Genomic DNA, 12671 nt, shown 5'->3' with positions numbered 1-12671 from the left:
TTAAGTAGCCATGAAGTAAAACAGTTATAGCAAATCAGCATCACACACACACACACACACACACACACACACACACACACACACACACACCACACATTCACAGGCACGTGTGTTTGCAAATGGCATAAAAGATTGATATTCCACTTTGCCATAATACTTACACAGAATTTCATCAGTAGAATTGTGAACATACGGGCAGGCTGAGCAAAATGCTTTGAGATTACTGTTACTCTATTCTCAGTTGAATAGCTATGTTTGATACACAACTAAACAGTTACCATTAGTGGAGTAAGTTTGTTTATTCTGTTATATACACTATAGATTTAAAACTTCCAGAATGAAATTTTCACTCTACAGCAGTGTGTGTACTGATATGAAACTTTCTGGCAGATTAAAAGTGTGTGCCAGACCAAGACTCGATCTTGGGATCTTTGTCTTTCACAGGCATGTGCTCTACTGACTGAGCTACCCAAGCATGACACACGGTCCATCCTCACAGCTTTACATCTGTGAATACCTTATCTCCTACCTTTCACATTTCACAGAAAATCTCTTGTGAACCTTGCAAAGTGAAAATTTCATTCTGGAAACATCCCCCAGCCATGTCTCTACAATATGCTTTCTTCCAGGAGTTCGCAGGAGAGCTTCTGTGAAATTTGGAAGGTAGGAGATGAGGTACTGGCTGAAGTAAAACTGTGAGGATGAGTTGTGAGTCGTGCTTGGGTAGCTCAGTCCACAAAAGGCAAAAGTTAAGAGTTGAAGTCTCGATCCTGCACATAGTTCCAATCTCCCAGGAAGTTTCATATCAGAATTAAAACTTGCTACTTATATCTGATGAATTTAACTGCAACTCACTGTAGACAGCACTTGGCATTCCTTAACACTGCCACGTGGTACAAAAATCTGACTCAGTATATTGTTAAATATATTTGAATACTTCTTATGAAAAGTATTTAAGTTATTGATAACAGCAATATTTTATCAACATTTCTGTGTAATTTGTATTTGGATTAGTCTGGAAAAGATGATTTATGAAAAATATTTGAACAAATTATACGTCTGTTGTGAAACAACAGGAAGTCAATTTATTGCCTGTCTATATGTCCCGTAGATATTCGTGCCTTATAGAGTTTATTCTGTTATCGACAACTGCTGTATATATATATACAGACACGAGGTGTCTGTATATGTGTGGTTGGATATGTGTGTGTGTGTGCGCGAGTGTATACCCGTCCTTTTTTCCCCCCTAAGGTAAGTCTTTCCGCTCCCGGGATTGGAATGACTCCTTACCCTCTCCCTTAAAACCCACATCCTTTCGTCCTTCCTTCTCCTTCCCTCTTTCCTGATGAGGCAACAGTTCGTTGCGAAAGCTTGAATTTTGTGTGTATGTTTGTGTTTGTTTGTGTGTCTATCGACGTGCCAGCGCTTTCGTTTGGTAAGTCACATCATCTTTGTTTTTAGGTATAATGTCATCATCTGCTAGATCTGATATACTTCAGAATCTGATATTTCAGTACAAATTGTACAAAGAGCCTGTTAATTTGGCTGATTTCATTTGCTCTCCTGGGGCTTCTCCAGATTGAATCTACATCAACATTACTGCATATGGCTGTTGGGTGTACTCTTGTTGTGTATCAAAAACAGCTGGGTACTATTCTGTACCCCATTTGTAATGAATGTCCAAAGCTAGGCAGACATTGTGCTTCTGTAGTGATGTAACACTGCAGAAGTGAGTCAGCTACTAAGTTGTAATTGTCCACAAGCAATGCTTAGACTTACCTGTAGAATGTCTTTAGCCCATTCCACATCAAATGTAAAACTGTCTACATCAAAGGTTATTTGCTCCTCATAGGACTGAGTTCCTAGTACTGCCAACAGCTTCCTTCCTTTAATGCTCTCTCTGCTACTAAATTAATAGGATGTCAAATTTTTGTGAATCAATAATGATAAGGTAAATTTTGTAGTTATGATTTCCACTGTCTGCTGGGGGTTCTGGTGATTACTTTTATGTTTTTATATTTATGAGGAAGCAGAAAATTTTGTTCAAAACGGTGGCTGCCCTACTCTACTAAATTATATTTGGCTATCTTAAGAACAAATAATACATACAGTGTACAGTGTACAGATTAAGTTTCTGTGATTTGCTTCTTCTTTGTTGATTTTTGCTTGAAAATTTCAAATCCTTGAAGATAGTTCGTCTTGACATGCTCCGCAAAGCATGATAGAATGAGTGAAATGAATGTGTGAATTCGTAGAAAATTAAGCTGTTAATAGCATCAGTTATGCATTTATTTGCTGCCTCTTGTTTTGCATAACCAGTAATACAGTTACTATGATTCTTAAAATCATTTAGAATTTTTTTGCTTTTTAGATAGTTGTGTTTCAAGTATTTTGGATGTGTGTCCTTTTTTCCTCCTCTTTTGTCCCTGTTTGTGTCTGTATATGTGTGGATGGATACGTGTGTGTGTGCGCGAGTGTATACCTGTCCTTTTTTCCCCCTAAGGTAAGTCTTTCTGCTCCCGGGATTGGAATGACTCCTTACCCTCTCCCTTAAAACCCACATCCTTTCGTCTTTCCGTCTCCTTCCCTCTTTCCTGATGAAGCAACCGTGGGTTGCGAAAGCTTGAATTTTGTGTGTGTGTGTGTGTGTGTGTGTGTGTGTGTGTGTGTGTGTGTGTGTGTGTGTGTGTGTGTGTGTGTGTGTTTGCTTGAGTGTCTATCAACATACCAACGCTTTTGTTTGGTAAGTTACATCATCTTTGTTTTTAGATATATTTTTCCCACATGGAATGTTTCCCTCTATTATATTCATATTTATTTATTTGTACATGTACACAGGCTGTCAATAGTGGTAACATTGACGAAGCACTAGAAATCATCCAGAAATGCAGGAAGGAATTACACAACAAGTCAAGGTCAACTAAAAGCACTTACTTTCTACGGGAATTCAGCCCATGGCTTAAGAACTTTCAAGGAGATAAGTGGGGGCATGACCTAGAAATACCTGGACAGTATACTGGAGAATCACGCCCTCTTCCACATTTGCACATTAAGATTGCAAATTTCCATCCAGAGGTATGAAATATTAATGTAACCTTCAAATATGTCTTTACCTTTCATAATGGCACAGAATAGTGTGTATATCCATACTTCAGTTATATACAGTATGTTTCTCATCTAACAAATGTATCAGTTGTCAGGACCTGCACACTGTAACCTCACCAGAAAAGAGCTTCTCTCACGTTCTTCTCCAGTGTTTACTCCTAATATATGACATCAGCAACTATGGCAGACTGCAGTCTTCCACACACTCTTCCTTTTTCAGTACCTTTACATCATTTCCAAACAAACTTACACAAGCGACTGCAAATTATTTTCCATGAGTGAGCTAAGCAGTCAGTGACTTCCTTTCTCTATCACATTTGTACAGCTAGTTTTCATTTTGTGATGGACAGAAAATTGTAGTTGATGCATATGCTTCCTCTACAAAATGAAGTGCTAGTTTTTGCTTGTGTAACCTCAGTAGTTGCACTGTAATAAGATATTTTTAAGATCTATTTTTTTTAATTTATTTGCCAACAATGAATTATAACTGTTTACCATTATTATTAAAGGCATTGTTTAGCTCTCATTCTAGCCATCACTGCTCACAGACTCTTTCATCAGAATACATCACCATCACTATATTGTCTCCTCCCAAAAAATAGGCAACTTAGTGACTGCGGGAGCTGCCCTTAACAGTGCTGTAACCCCTTAGCCACTGCTACTGTTCCTAATCATATATTCATACGATGGAGTGTTTTCCACTATACATATGCTCTATTATCAAATTTGTTATATCTTGCTTGCTGTAGTGCCAGTCTTACCTATTTCATTAATTAGTTTTTATTTCCATTATTTTTAAGATGGGTTCTGGAAGGTTAAAAAGGAAGGACAGGATACTCAGATCCTAGGATGACAGGAACATACCTTTTATCATCACAGTAGCTGGTCCCCATCATTTTGGTATCTGTGTGACCTGCCCTTCCTTTTTAATGTTGTGCAACCTATCCTCTCCTCCCCGAAGAAGGAACTGCTAGTTGTGTAAACTAGGGTAATGTCATATAATCCTTTTTTTAAAGTTACTATTAGTAGAACTAAATATTTTGTTATTTGAACATAGTACCGGTGAGCAGTTCTCTCTCATAATTTTATAATTTTTGTGATTGCATTGTTCTTTCAATACAAATAAGGATGTAAATCTGTCATCAACCCAAAGCATGCTATTAATAACATTATGTTTTATTGGGTAGCATACAATATGCCAGCATGTGTTTCTTGTTATTGAGGTAAATATTTCATATAATGTTGATAATTCCACTTCTCTCTTCATTTAACGGATATGTTATAATATTACTATCCACATTAAGGATGTGTGTCTCTTTCTTCTCGCTCTGTGAGTTGTCAATGATATGAAGGTAACATTTTTTACAATTGCAAATACTTCTCTGTTGTTAGTGAATTGTGACATGCCACACCCTAATGTACCTAACCATTAAAGCATTCCAAAGAAAGTAGAAAGAGAAATATAACTGCAAAAACAAAAGTGCATAAAAAATGAATATGGTATCCTTTATTCTAGCAAGCAGCTCAGTCCAAGTTTCAGCTCCTAACAGCTATCACACGATTTTTTGAGAGTGCCATCAGTGAGTTGTGTTTTAGATGTATGTTACGAAAATGGAACAGCAGAATTTTGAGCAGTGTTGTGCTTTCAAGTTTTGTGTCAAACTTGGGGAATAGTGAGCGTCACTTTTTGAAGAATTGAATCAGGCATATTGGGAATATTTCTTATTGAGAGCTCAATTTTTTTTGCCAGAACAACTCATTTGTGGAAATCTAAGAACATGTTGAAGGTGATCCTTGCTCACGGAGACCTTAAAAATAAAAAAACCAATGAAAACGTCAAACGTGCATATGTTCTTGTGAGATCAGATGACGATTAACAATAAGAGTGATGGGTGACTTATTAAACACTTTCACTTTTTTAACTGAAGTTTTGCACATGCGAAAGGTTTGTGCCAAAATGATATTGTAAAGTCTCGCAACTGAGCTAAAGGACAATCGAAGAAATGTGTGCAGTGATGGTCTTGAGAGGATTGCCAATGACCACGAATGGTTCAGTTGTGTGATCACAGGTGATAAATCCTGGATGTTTTAGTACAATCCTAGGACAAAGTGTCGAGTGGTTTAGTGAGAGACGTCCTTGGCCAAAAAAGGTCAAATGAGCAAATCAGAGATCAAAACAGAGCTGATTTGTTTTTTGGCAGTAGAGGTATCACACATAAAAAAATATCTTCCTACAGGATGAACGGTAAACCAAGTGTTTTATGAAGATGTCCTTGAAAGGCTCGGGAAAAGGGTTAATTGAGTGAGACCAGATGTTGCAGACAAGTGGATGCTGCATCATGACAACAACCCGAGTCACATGGCCACTTTCATCATGGAATTTTTTACCTCAAAAAGCATTCGTGTTTTTCCACAGCCTCTCTGTTTGCCTGACCTTTTCTCTTTTCCTGAAATTGAAAAATGTCGTAAAGGACATCTTTTTGGGACTCTTAAGAGAACATTCCAAAGAATGTGATTGACACATTAAAGGCCCTACCAGTTGAAACCTTTGAGTGCTGCTACTGAGACTGGGAATGACTCCACTGGCGTATAGCTGCATAAGGGAACTTCTTTAAATGGGACAATATTGTTGTTTGGGGGGGGGGGGGGACAAACAAACAAAAACAAGTCACATTACTTTTCTTACACACCATATATATTCTGCAGATCTCTACTTCAGTGGAGGCAAAGAAAAATCCTAGTGTTGAAATTAATTTCATAGAGTAGTCCCATTTGCATATTTGTAAAAAGACATGTTTTAATGCTTCTGGTAAATAGTACTAAGAGAATGTAGCCTATTGAAAACAGAGGAAGCTTTGGTACATCAAAGTGTAGATGTGGTTGTATTAACTAGTAACACATATATCTCTTCGCACATGACTTATTGTGTAATGGAAATGATGAATTTCCCACATTAATTTATGAGTAGCACTAATTGACTTGATTTACCATGGAGATTATATATAAATATGTGACGTTTTACCTTCTTCCAGTTTCTTCATTTTAATTGGGTTTTAGCAGCTCTATCGTCTCTCCTCAGGCTGAGAAAAAAGTGGTAGTGTGTGTGAAATCATAAAGTGGCAGTAAGTTAGCTGTCCTAGTTCTTAGAATGTATTTGGTGGAAGTAACTATAGGAATATGTCAAAACACATTTGAAGTATTGTCCTTCAGATATTGCTAGCAAACAAAATTTCATTACAGGTGAAATGCGTACATTTGTGTCTGTGCTAATATAAAATTGTAGCACTGTCTCTGGCAAGAAATAAACCATCTCCTGCCCTTGAAACACTATACTCTATAATTCAGGAGCAAAGCTTTGTTTTTGAATTGGATTTCTGTTCTTCAAAAGTCTCTCTTAAGCCCTTTCAAATACTCATACCCAGTCTCTGCTTTGAATTCTGTAGTTGTAATGTAATGTGCCCCCCCATGAACCATGTACCTTGCCGTTGGTGGGGAGGCTTGCGTGCCTCAGCGATACAGATGGCCGTACCGTAACTGCAACCACAACGGAGGGGTATCTGTTGAGAGGCCAGACAAACGTGTGGTTCCTGAAGAGGGGCAGCAGCCTTTTCAGTAGTTGCAGGGGCAACAGTCTGGATGATTGACTGATGTGGCCTTGTAACATTAACCAAAACGGCCTTGCTGTGCTGGTACCGCGAGCGGCTGAAAGCAAGGGGAAATTACAGCCGTAATTTTTCCCGAGGACATGCAGCTTTACTGTATGATTAAATGATGATGGCGTTTCCAGAGGTAAAATAGTCCCCCATTCGGATCTCCGGGCGGGGACTACTCAAGAGGACATCGTTATCAGGAGAAAGAAAACTGGCATTCTACGGATCGGAGCGTGGAATGTCAGATCCCTTAATCGGGCAGGTAGGTTAGAAAATTTAAAAAGGGAAATGGATAGGTTAAAGTTAGATATAGTGGGAATTAGTGAAGTTCGGTGGCAGGAGGAACAAAACTTTTGGTCAGGTGATTACAGGGTTATAAATACAAAATCAAATAGGGGTAATGCAGGAGTAGGTTTAATAATGAATAAAAAAATAGGAGTGCGAGTAAGCTACTACAAACAGCATAGTGAACGCATTATTGTGGCCAAGACAGACACAAAGCCCATGCCTACTACAGTAGTACAAGTTTATATGCCAACTAGCTCTGCAGATGATGAAGAAATTGATGAAATGTATGACGAGATAAAAGAAATTATTCAGGTAGTGAAGGGAGATGAAAATTTAATAGTCATGGGTGACTGGAATTCATCAGTAGGAAAAGGGAGAGAAGGAAACATAGTAGGTGAATATGGATTGGGGGGAAGAAATGAAAGAGCAAGCCGCCTTGTAGAATTTTGCACAGAGCATAACTTAATCATAGCTAACACTTGGTTCAAGAATCATAAAAGAAGGTTGTATACCTGGAAGAATCCTGGAGGTACGAAAAGGTTTCAGATGGATTATATAATGGTAAGACAGAGATTTAGGAACCAGGTTTTAAATTGTAAGACATTTCCAGGGGCAGATGTGGATTCTGACCACAATCTATTGGTTATGAACTGCAGATTGAAACTGAAGAAACTGCAAAAAGGTGGGAATTTAAGGAGATGGGACCTGGATAAACTGAAAGAACCAGAGGTTGTAGAGAGTTTCAGGAAGAGCATAAGGGAACAATTGACAGGAATGGGGGAAAGAAATACAGTACAAGAAGAATGGGTAGCTCTGAGGGATGAAGTAGTGAAGGCAGCAGACGATCAAGTAGGCAAAAAGACGAGGGCTAATAGAAATCCTTGGGTAACAGAAGAAATATTGAATTTAATTGATGAAAGGAGAAAATATAAAAATGCAGTAAATGAAGCAGGCAAAAAGGAATACAAACGTCTCAAAAATGAGATCGACAGGAAGTGCAAAATGGATAAGCAGGGATGGCTAGAGGACAAATGTAAGGATGTAGAGGCTTGTCTCACTAGGGGTAAGATAGATACTGCCTACAGGAAAATTAGAGAGACCTTTGGAGAGAAGAGAACCACTTGTATGAATATCAAGAGCTCAGATGGCAACCCAGTTCTAAGCAAAGAAGGGAAGGCAGAAAGGTGGAAGGAGTATATAGAGGGTTTATACAAGGGCGATGTACTTGAGGACAATATTATGGAAATGGAAGAGGATGTAGATGAAGACGAAATGGGAGATAAGATACTGCGTGAGGAGTTTGACAGAGCACTGAAAGACCTGAGTCAAAACAAGGCCCCGGGAATAGACAACATTCCATTAGAACTACTGATGGCCTTGGGAGAGCCAGTCATGACAAAACTCTACCATCTGGTGAGCAAGATGTATGAGACAGGCGAAATACCCTCAGACTTCAAGAAGAATATAATAATTCCAATCCCAAAGAAAGCAGGTGTTGACAGATGTGAAAATTACCGAACTATCAGTTTAATAAGTCACAGCTGCAAAATACTAACGCGAATTCTTTACAGACGAATGGAAAAACTGGTAGAAGCGGACCTCGGGGAAGATCAGTTTGGATTCCGTAGAAATGTTGGAACACGTGAGGCAATACTAACCTTACGACTTATCTTAGAAGAAAGATTAAGAAAAGGCAAACCTACGTTTCTAGCATTTGTAGACTTAGAGAAAGCTTTTGACAATGTTAACTGGAATACTCTCTTTCAAATTCTGAAGGTGGCAGGGGTAAAATACAGGGAGCGAAAGGCTATTTACATTTTGTACAGAAACCAGAGGCAGTTATAAGAGTCAAGGGACATGAAAGGGAAGCAGTGGTTGGGAAGGGAGTGAGACAGGGTTGTAGCCTCTCCCCGATGTTATTCAATCTCTATATTGAGCAAGCAGTGAAGGAAACAAAAGAAAAATTCGGAGTAGGTATTAAAATTCATGGAGACGAAGTAAAAACTTTGAGGTTCGCCGATGACATTGTAATTCTGTCAGAGACAGCAAAGGACTTGGAAGAGCAGTTGAACGGAATGGATGGTGTCTTGAAAGGAGGATATAAGATGAACATCAACAAAAGCAAAACAAGGATAATGGAGTGTAGTCAAATTAAATCGGGTGATGCTGAGGGAATTAGATTAGGAAATGAGACACTTAAAGTAGTAAAGGAGTTTTGCTATTTGGGGAGTAAAATAACTGATGATGGTCGAAGTAGAGAGGATATAAAATGTAGACTGGCAATGGCAAGGAAATCGTTTCTGAAGAAGAGAAATTTGTTAACATCGAGTATAGATTTAAGTGTCAGGAAGTCGTTTCTGAAAGTATTTGTATGGAGTGTATGGAAGTGAAACATGGACAATAAATAGTTTGGACAAGAAGAGAATAGCCGCTTTCGAAATGTGGTGCTACAGAAGAATGCTGAAGATAAGGTGGGTAGATCACGTAACTAATGAGGAGGTATTGAATAGGATTGGGGAGAAGAGAAGTTTGTGACACAACTTGACTAGAAGAAGGGATCGGTTGGTAGGACATGTTTTGAGGCATCAAGGGATCACAAATTTAGCATTGGAGGGCAGTGTGGAGGGTAAAAATCGTAGAGGGAGACCAAGAGATGAATACACTAAGCAGATTCAGAAGGATGTAAGTTGCAGTAGGTACTGGGAGATGAAGAAGCTTGCACAGGATAGAGTAGCATGGAGAGCTGCATCAAACCAGTCTCAGGACTGAAGACCGCAACGACAACAAATGTAATGTGAAGAACTGCATCAAACCAGTCTTCGGACTAAAACAACAACAAATGTCACTTGCCCCCTTTCCAGATGTCTTCAACAGGCGTGTCTGGCACACTTTCTGAATTCTTTCTGATGGCAGATCATCTCATTTCAATGTGAATTTGTTAAAGGAGTATAACAATAATATATTCTGCTAACTTAGGGTTTTTTTTTTTTTTAAGGCTACATTATTCATCTCTGTTTCTAGAATGTCTCAGTTACAATATGAGTGGCATATATGTAACATATCCCTTCTTAACAATTATAACACTTTTATTTTTAAGTGTACTTTAAAAGTATTCCATTTTAGATGACCATTTGATTCTGCATCTTGACAAACACTGTAATTTTGTTGCAAAAGGTGATCGTATTACATTCAATGCGGAAACCTATAAGGCTAACAATACTTGGTAATGATGCAAAGGAACATCACTGTATAATAAAACATGGTGAGGACTTGCGCCTTGATCAGAGAATTCAGCAACTATTCAGTCTTATGACTAAAATGTTAACACAGGATTCAGTGTGCAGAGAACAGCAGCTACGCATAAGAACCTATCAGGTAAGTTTAGTCTCTCCAGTTGCTTTATAGTTTACCGTTTGTACTCCTCTATTTCAAATTTAAGGAGGGGATGGTCGTAAAATTGCAGAAGTATTTAATTTAATTAAAAATAAATGTTAAATTTAGTTGAAAAATAAATGCTAAATATTCACCATGTTATGAAGCAACATGGGATATTTTTACTTCCCCTCTTGTTTTGCCATCTGCCTCCTTAAAATTCTTTTTTTCACTTTTGACTAATTATCATTAACATATGTGAGTATATCAGCATTTTCATGAAAGAGAAAGGTTGGCCCTTAGTTTTAAAGAATATAGCACCGTATCTAATTTTGTGCTTATTTTTATGTATGCAATTGATTTTCTAATTTATTTTGACTATTGCTAATTAATACTTTCATTATAGGGTGAAATTAGTAATTGTTTCTTAAATTAAATTCTGTTGTTGACTTATAAACAAATATAAATTCTGCAATAACTGTAAGCATTTGGAAGATAAAATACTAGTAATCTTAAAGTATCTGTTTGGATCTATTCAAAACCATGTTAGCAAAGCCAGCCCTTAATTAATTCCAAAGTTATTAACAGTTTTGTCAAAAGTTTTGTTTGTGTAATGATGTATGTTAATTTCATGATTTAAAGAAACAATTAAGCCTAACTCTTGTAGTAGAAGAAACTGTTGAAAGGAACTAATTTGTCAAGGTATTCAGTCAATTTAATGAATTAAGTTTTAATTGTAATTTCTGTAAATTTAGCTTTGAACAATGTGTAGTTGTTTTAGTACCTATTATTATGAGGATATATAAGGGCCCGATTTTTTTGTCGCTAGACAGTCCGTCCATGGCCGGGCTTCAGACAAGAAACCTGTGTTCGTTAGAACAACAACAATGCATCAACCTAACTGTGAAAGAAGCATAACACAATTGGGCCGTGTGTTAAAACAATGACAGCATCTGTTCCATACGTACCTGATTATTCCGAAAAAAACTGTGGACTATGTGGTTATGTTTTTTACTGCTCTTAGATGTTCAACGATAAACTATTGTATAACAGTATGTGGATGTTCTCCTGCAACCTATTAATGAGGCTTATCAAAAGTTAAACAGTAGTGCACTGGCCATATAACTGAGTAATATTTGGGGAGGGGGGGGGGGGGGGTGTTGTGAACAGTGAAGTAAAGGACTGTGAAACGCAACTGTGCATCTGTTGGCTACATCATTTACAGTACACAGTACTACACTTCCACCCCCTATTTTTTCAGCCAGTACGTTGACACCGAGGACAATCAACTAAGAAATAAAAGTGGGCGAACCGTCACATCCGGACACATCTGTTCGAAGGAAGTCAGTCTGGTATTCTTTATACGAAAAGAAGTTATACAATGACTATTAACATTATTAGTTGTTAATAACTATACAGCAACATTAAACAATTTAGGAATACTTAAATTCTCAACCAAAATAGACAGTATCATAAAACTTGGCCAAAACAGTCTTTTTATATTCATCTTGGACTAAAATTAATAATAATATTAGGATAAGAATAGATTGCTCACACACACACATGACCATTACCATCGGCAGCTCTGACTGGGATGTGAATGTCATGTGAATAGCAATCTGGAGTGGGGTGGGGAGGGGGGAGGGACAGCAGGATCTGGTGGGGGAGAGAAGAGTGCTGTCTCACGGGGCGGAGTGTGCAGGTTATAGAGACTGCCAGGCAAAGTGTTGGGAGGTAGGGGTTGACAGAGGCTAGTACACAAACAAAGAGGGTGTGGGAACTTGAAAAGGGAGAAGGCAATAGGATGAGGGGGTGGAAACTATTGGGTGGAAGGTGTGGGGACAGTAGGTTACTATAGGTTGATGTGGGATAATTTCGGGAGTGGATAGTGTGTTGTAAGGATAACACCCATCTGTACAGTTCTGAAAGCTGGTGGTGGAGAGGAGGATCCAGATGGCCCAGGTTGTCAAGCAACCATTGAAATCAAGTACGGTGTGTTAAGCTGCATGTTATGCCACAGGGTGGTCAACTTTGCTCTTAGCCACACAAGCTTTACTGAACTGTGCAGATGGGAGTTGTTATTGCGCATATTATCTGCTCCCAAAATTATAACGGCCTCAGCCTACTGTGCCCTCCTGCCCTCTCACCCTCCACCCGACAGTTTCCTCCCTCTCACTCTATTGTCTACTCCCTGTCACATTCTCCCACCCTCTTTGTGTGCTGCTCATTGTCAATGTACCCGCCCATCCTTTCCCC

At 38.4% G+C, this 12671-nt stretch overlaps 1 protein-coding gene across 1 annotated transcript in view; it reads left to right on the top strand.

The window, feature by feature from the left end:
• LOC126226731 (DNA-dependent protein kinase catalytic subunit-like) overlaps positions 1-12671 on the top strand; it is a 563510-nt gene that overhangs the window by 491754 nt on the left and 59085 nt on the right. The window contains exons 49-50 of the mRNA XM_049942233.1: positions 2839-3075; positions 10218-10418. Of these exons, the coding sequence (XP_049798190.1) occupies positions 2839-3075; positions 10218-10418 (438 nt within the window). The remainder of the gene's footprint in view (positions 1-2838; positions 3076-10217; positions 10419-12671) is intronic.

The sequence above is a fragment of the Schistocerca nitens genome, chromosome 1 (assembly GCF_023898315.1).
Source record: "Schistocerca nitens isolate TAMUIC-IGC-003100 chromosome 1, iqSchNite1.1, whole genome shotgun sequence".
Taxonomy (NCBI): domain Eukaryota; kingdom Metazoa; phylum Arthropoda; class Insecta; order Orthoptera; family Acrididae; genus Schistocerca; species Schistocerca nitens.
The sequence above is the reverse complement of the archived record's forward strand: the minus strand, read 5'-3'. Positions and strand labels throughout refer to the sequence as shown.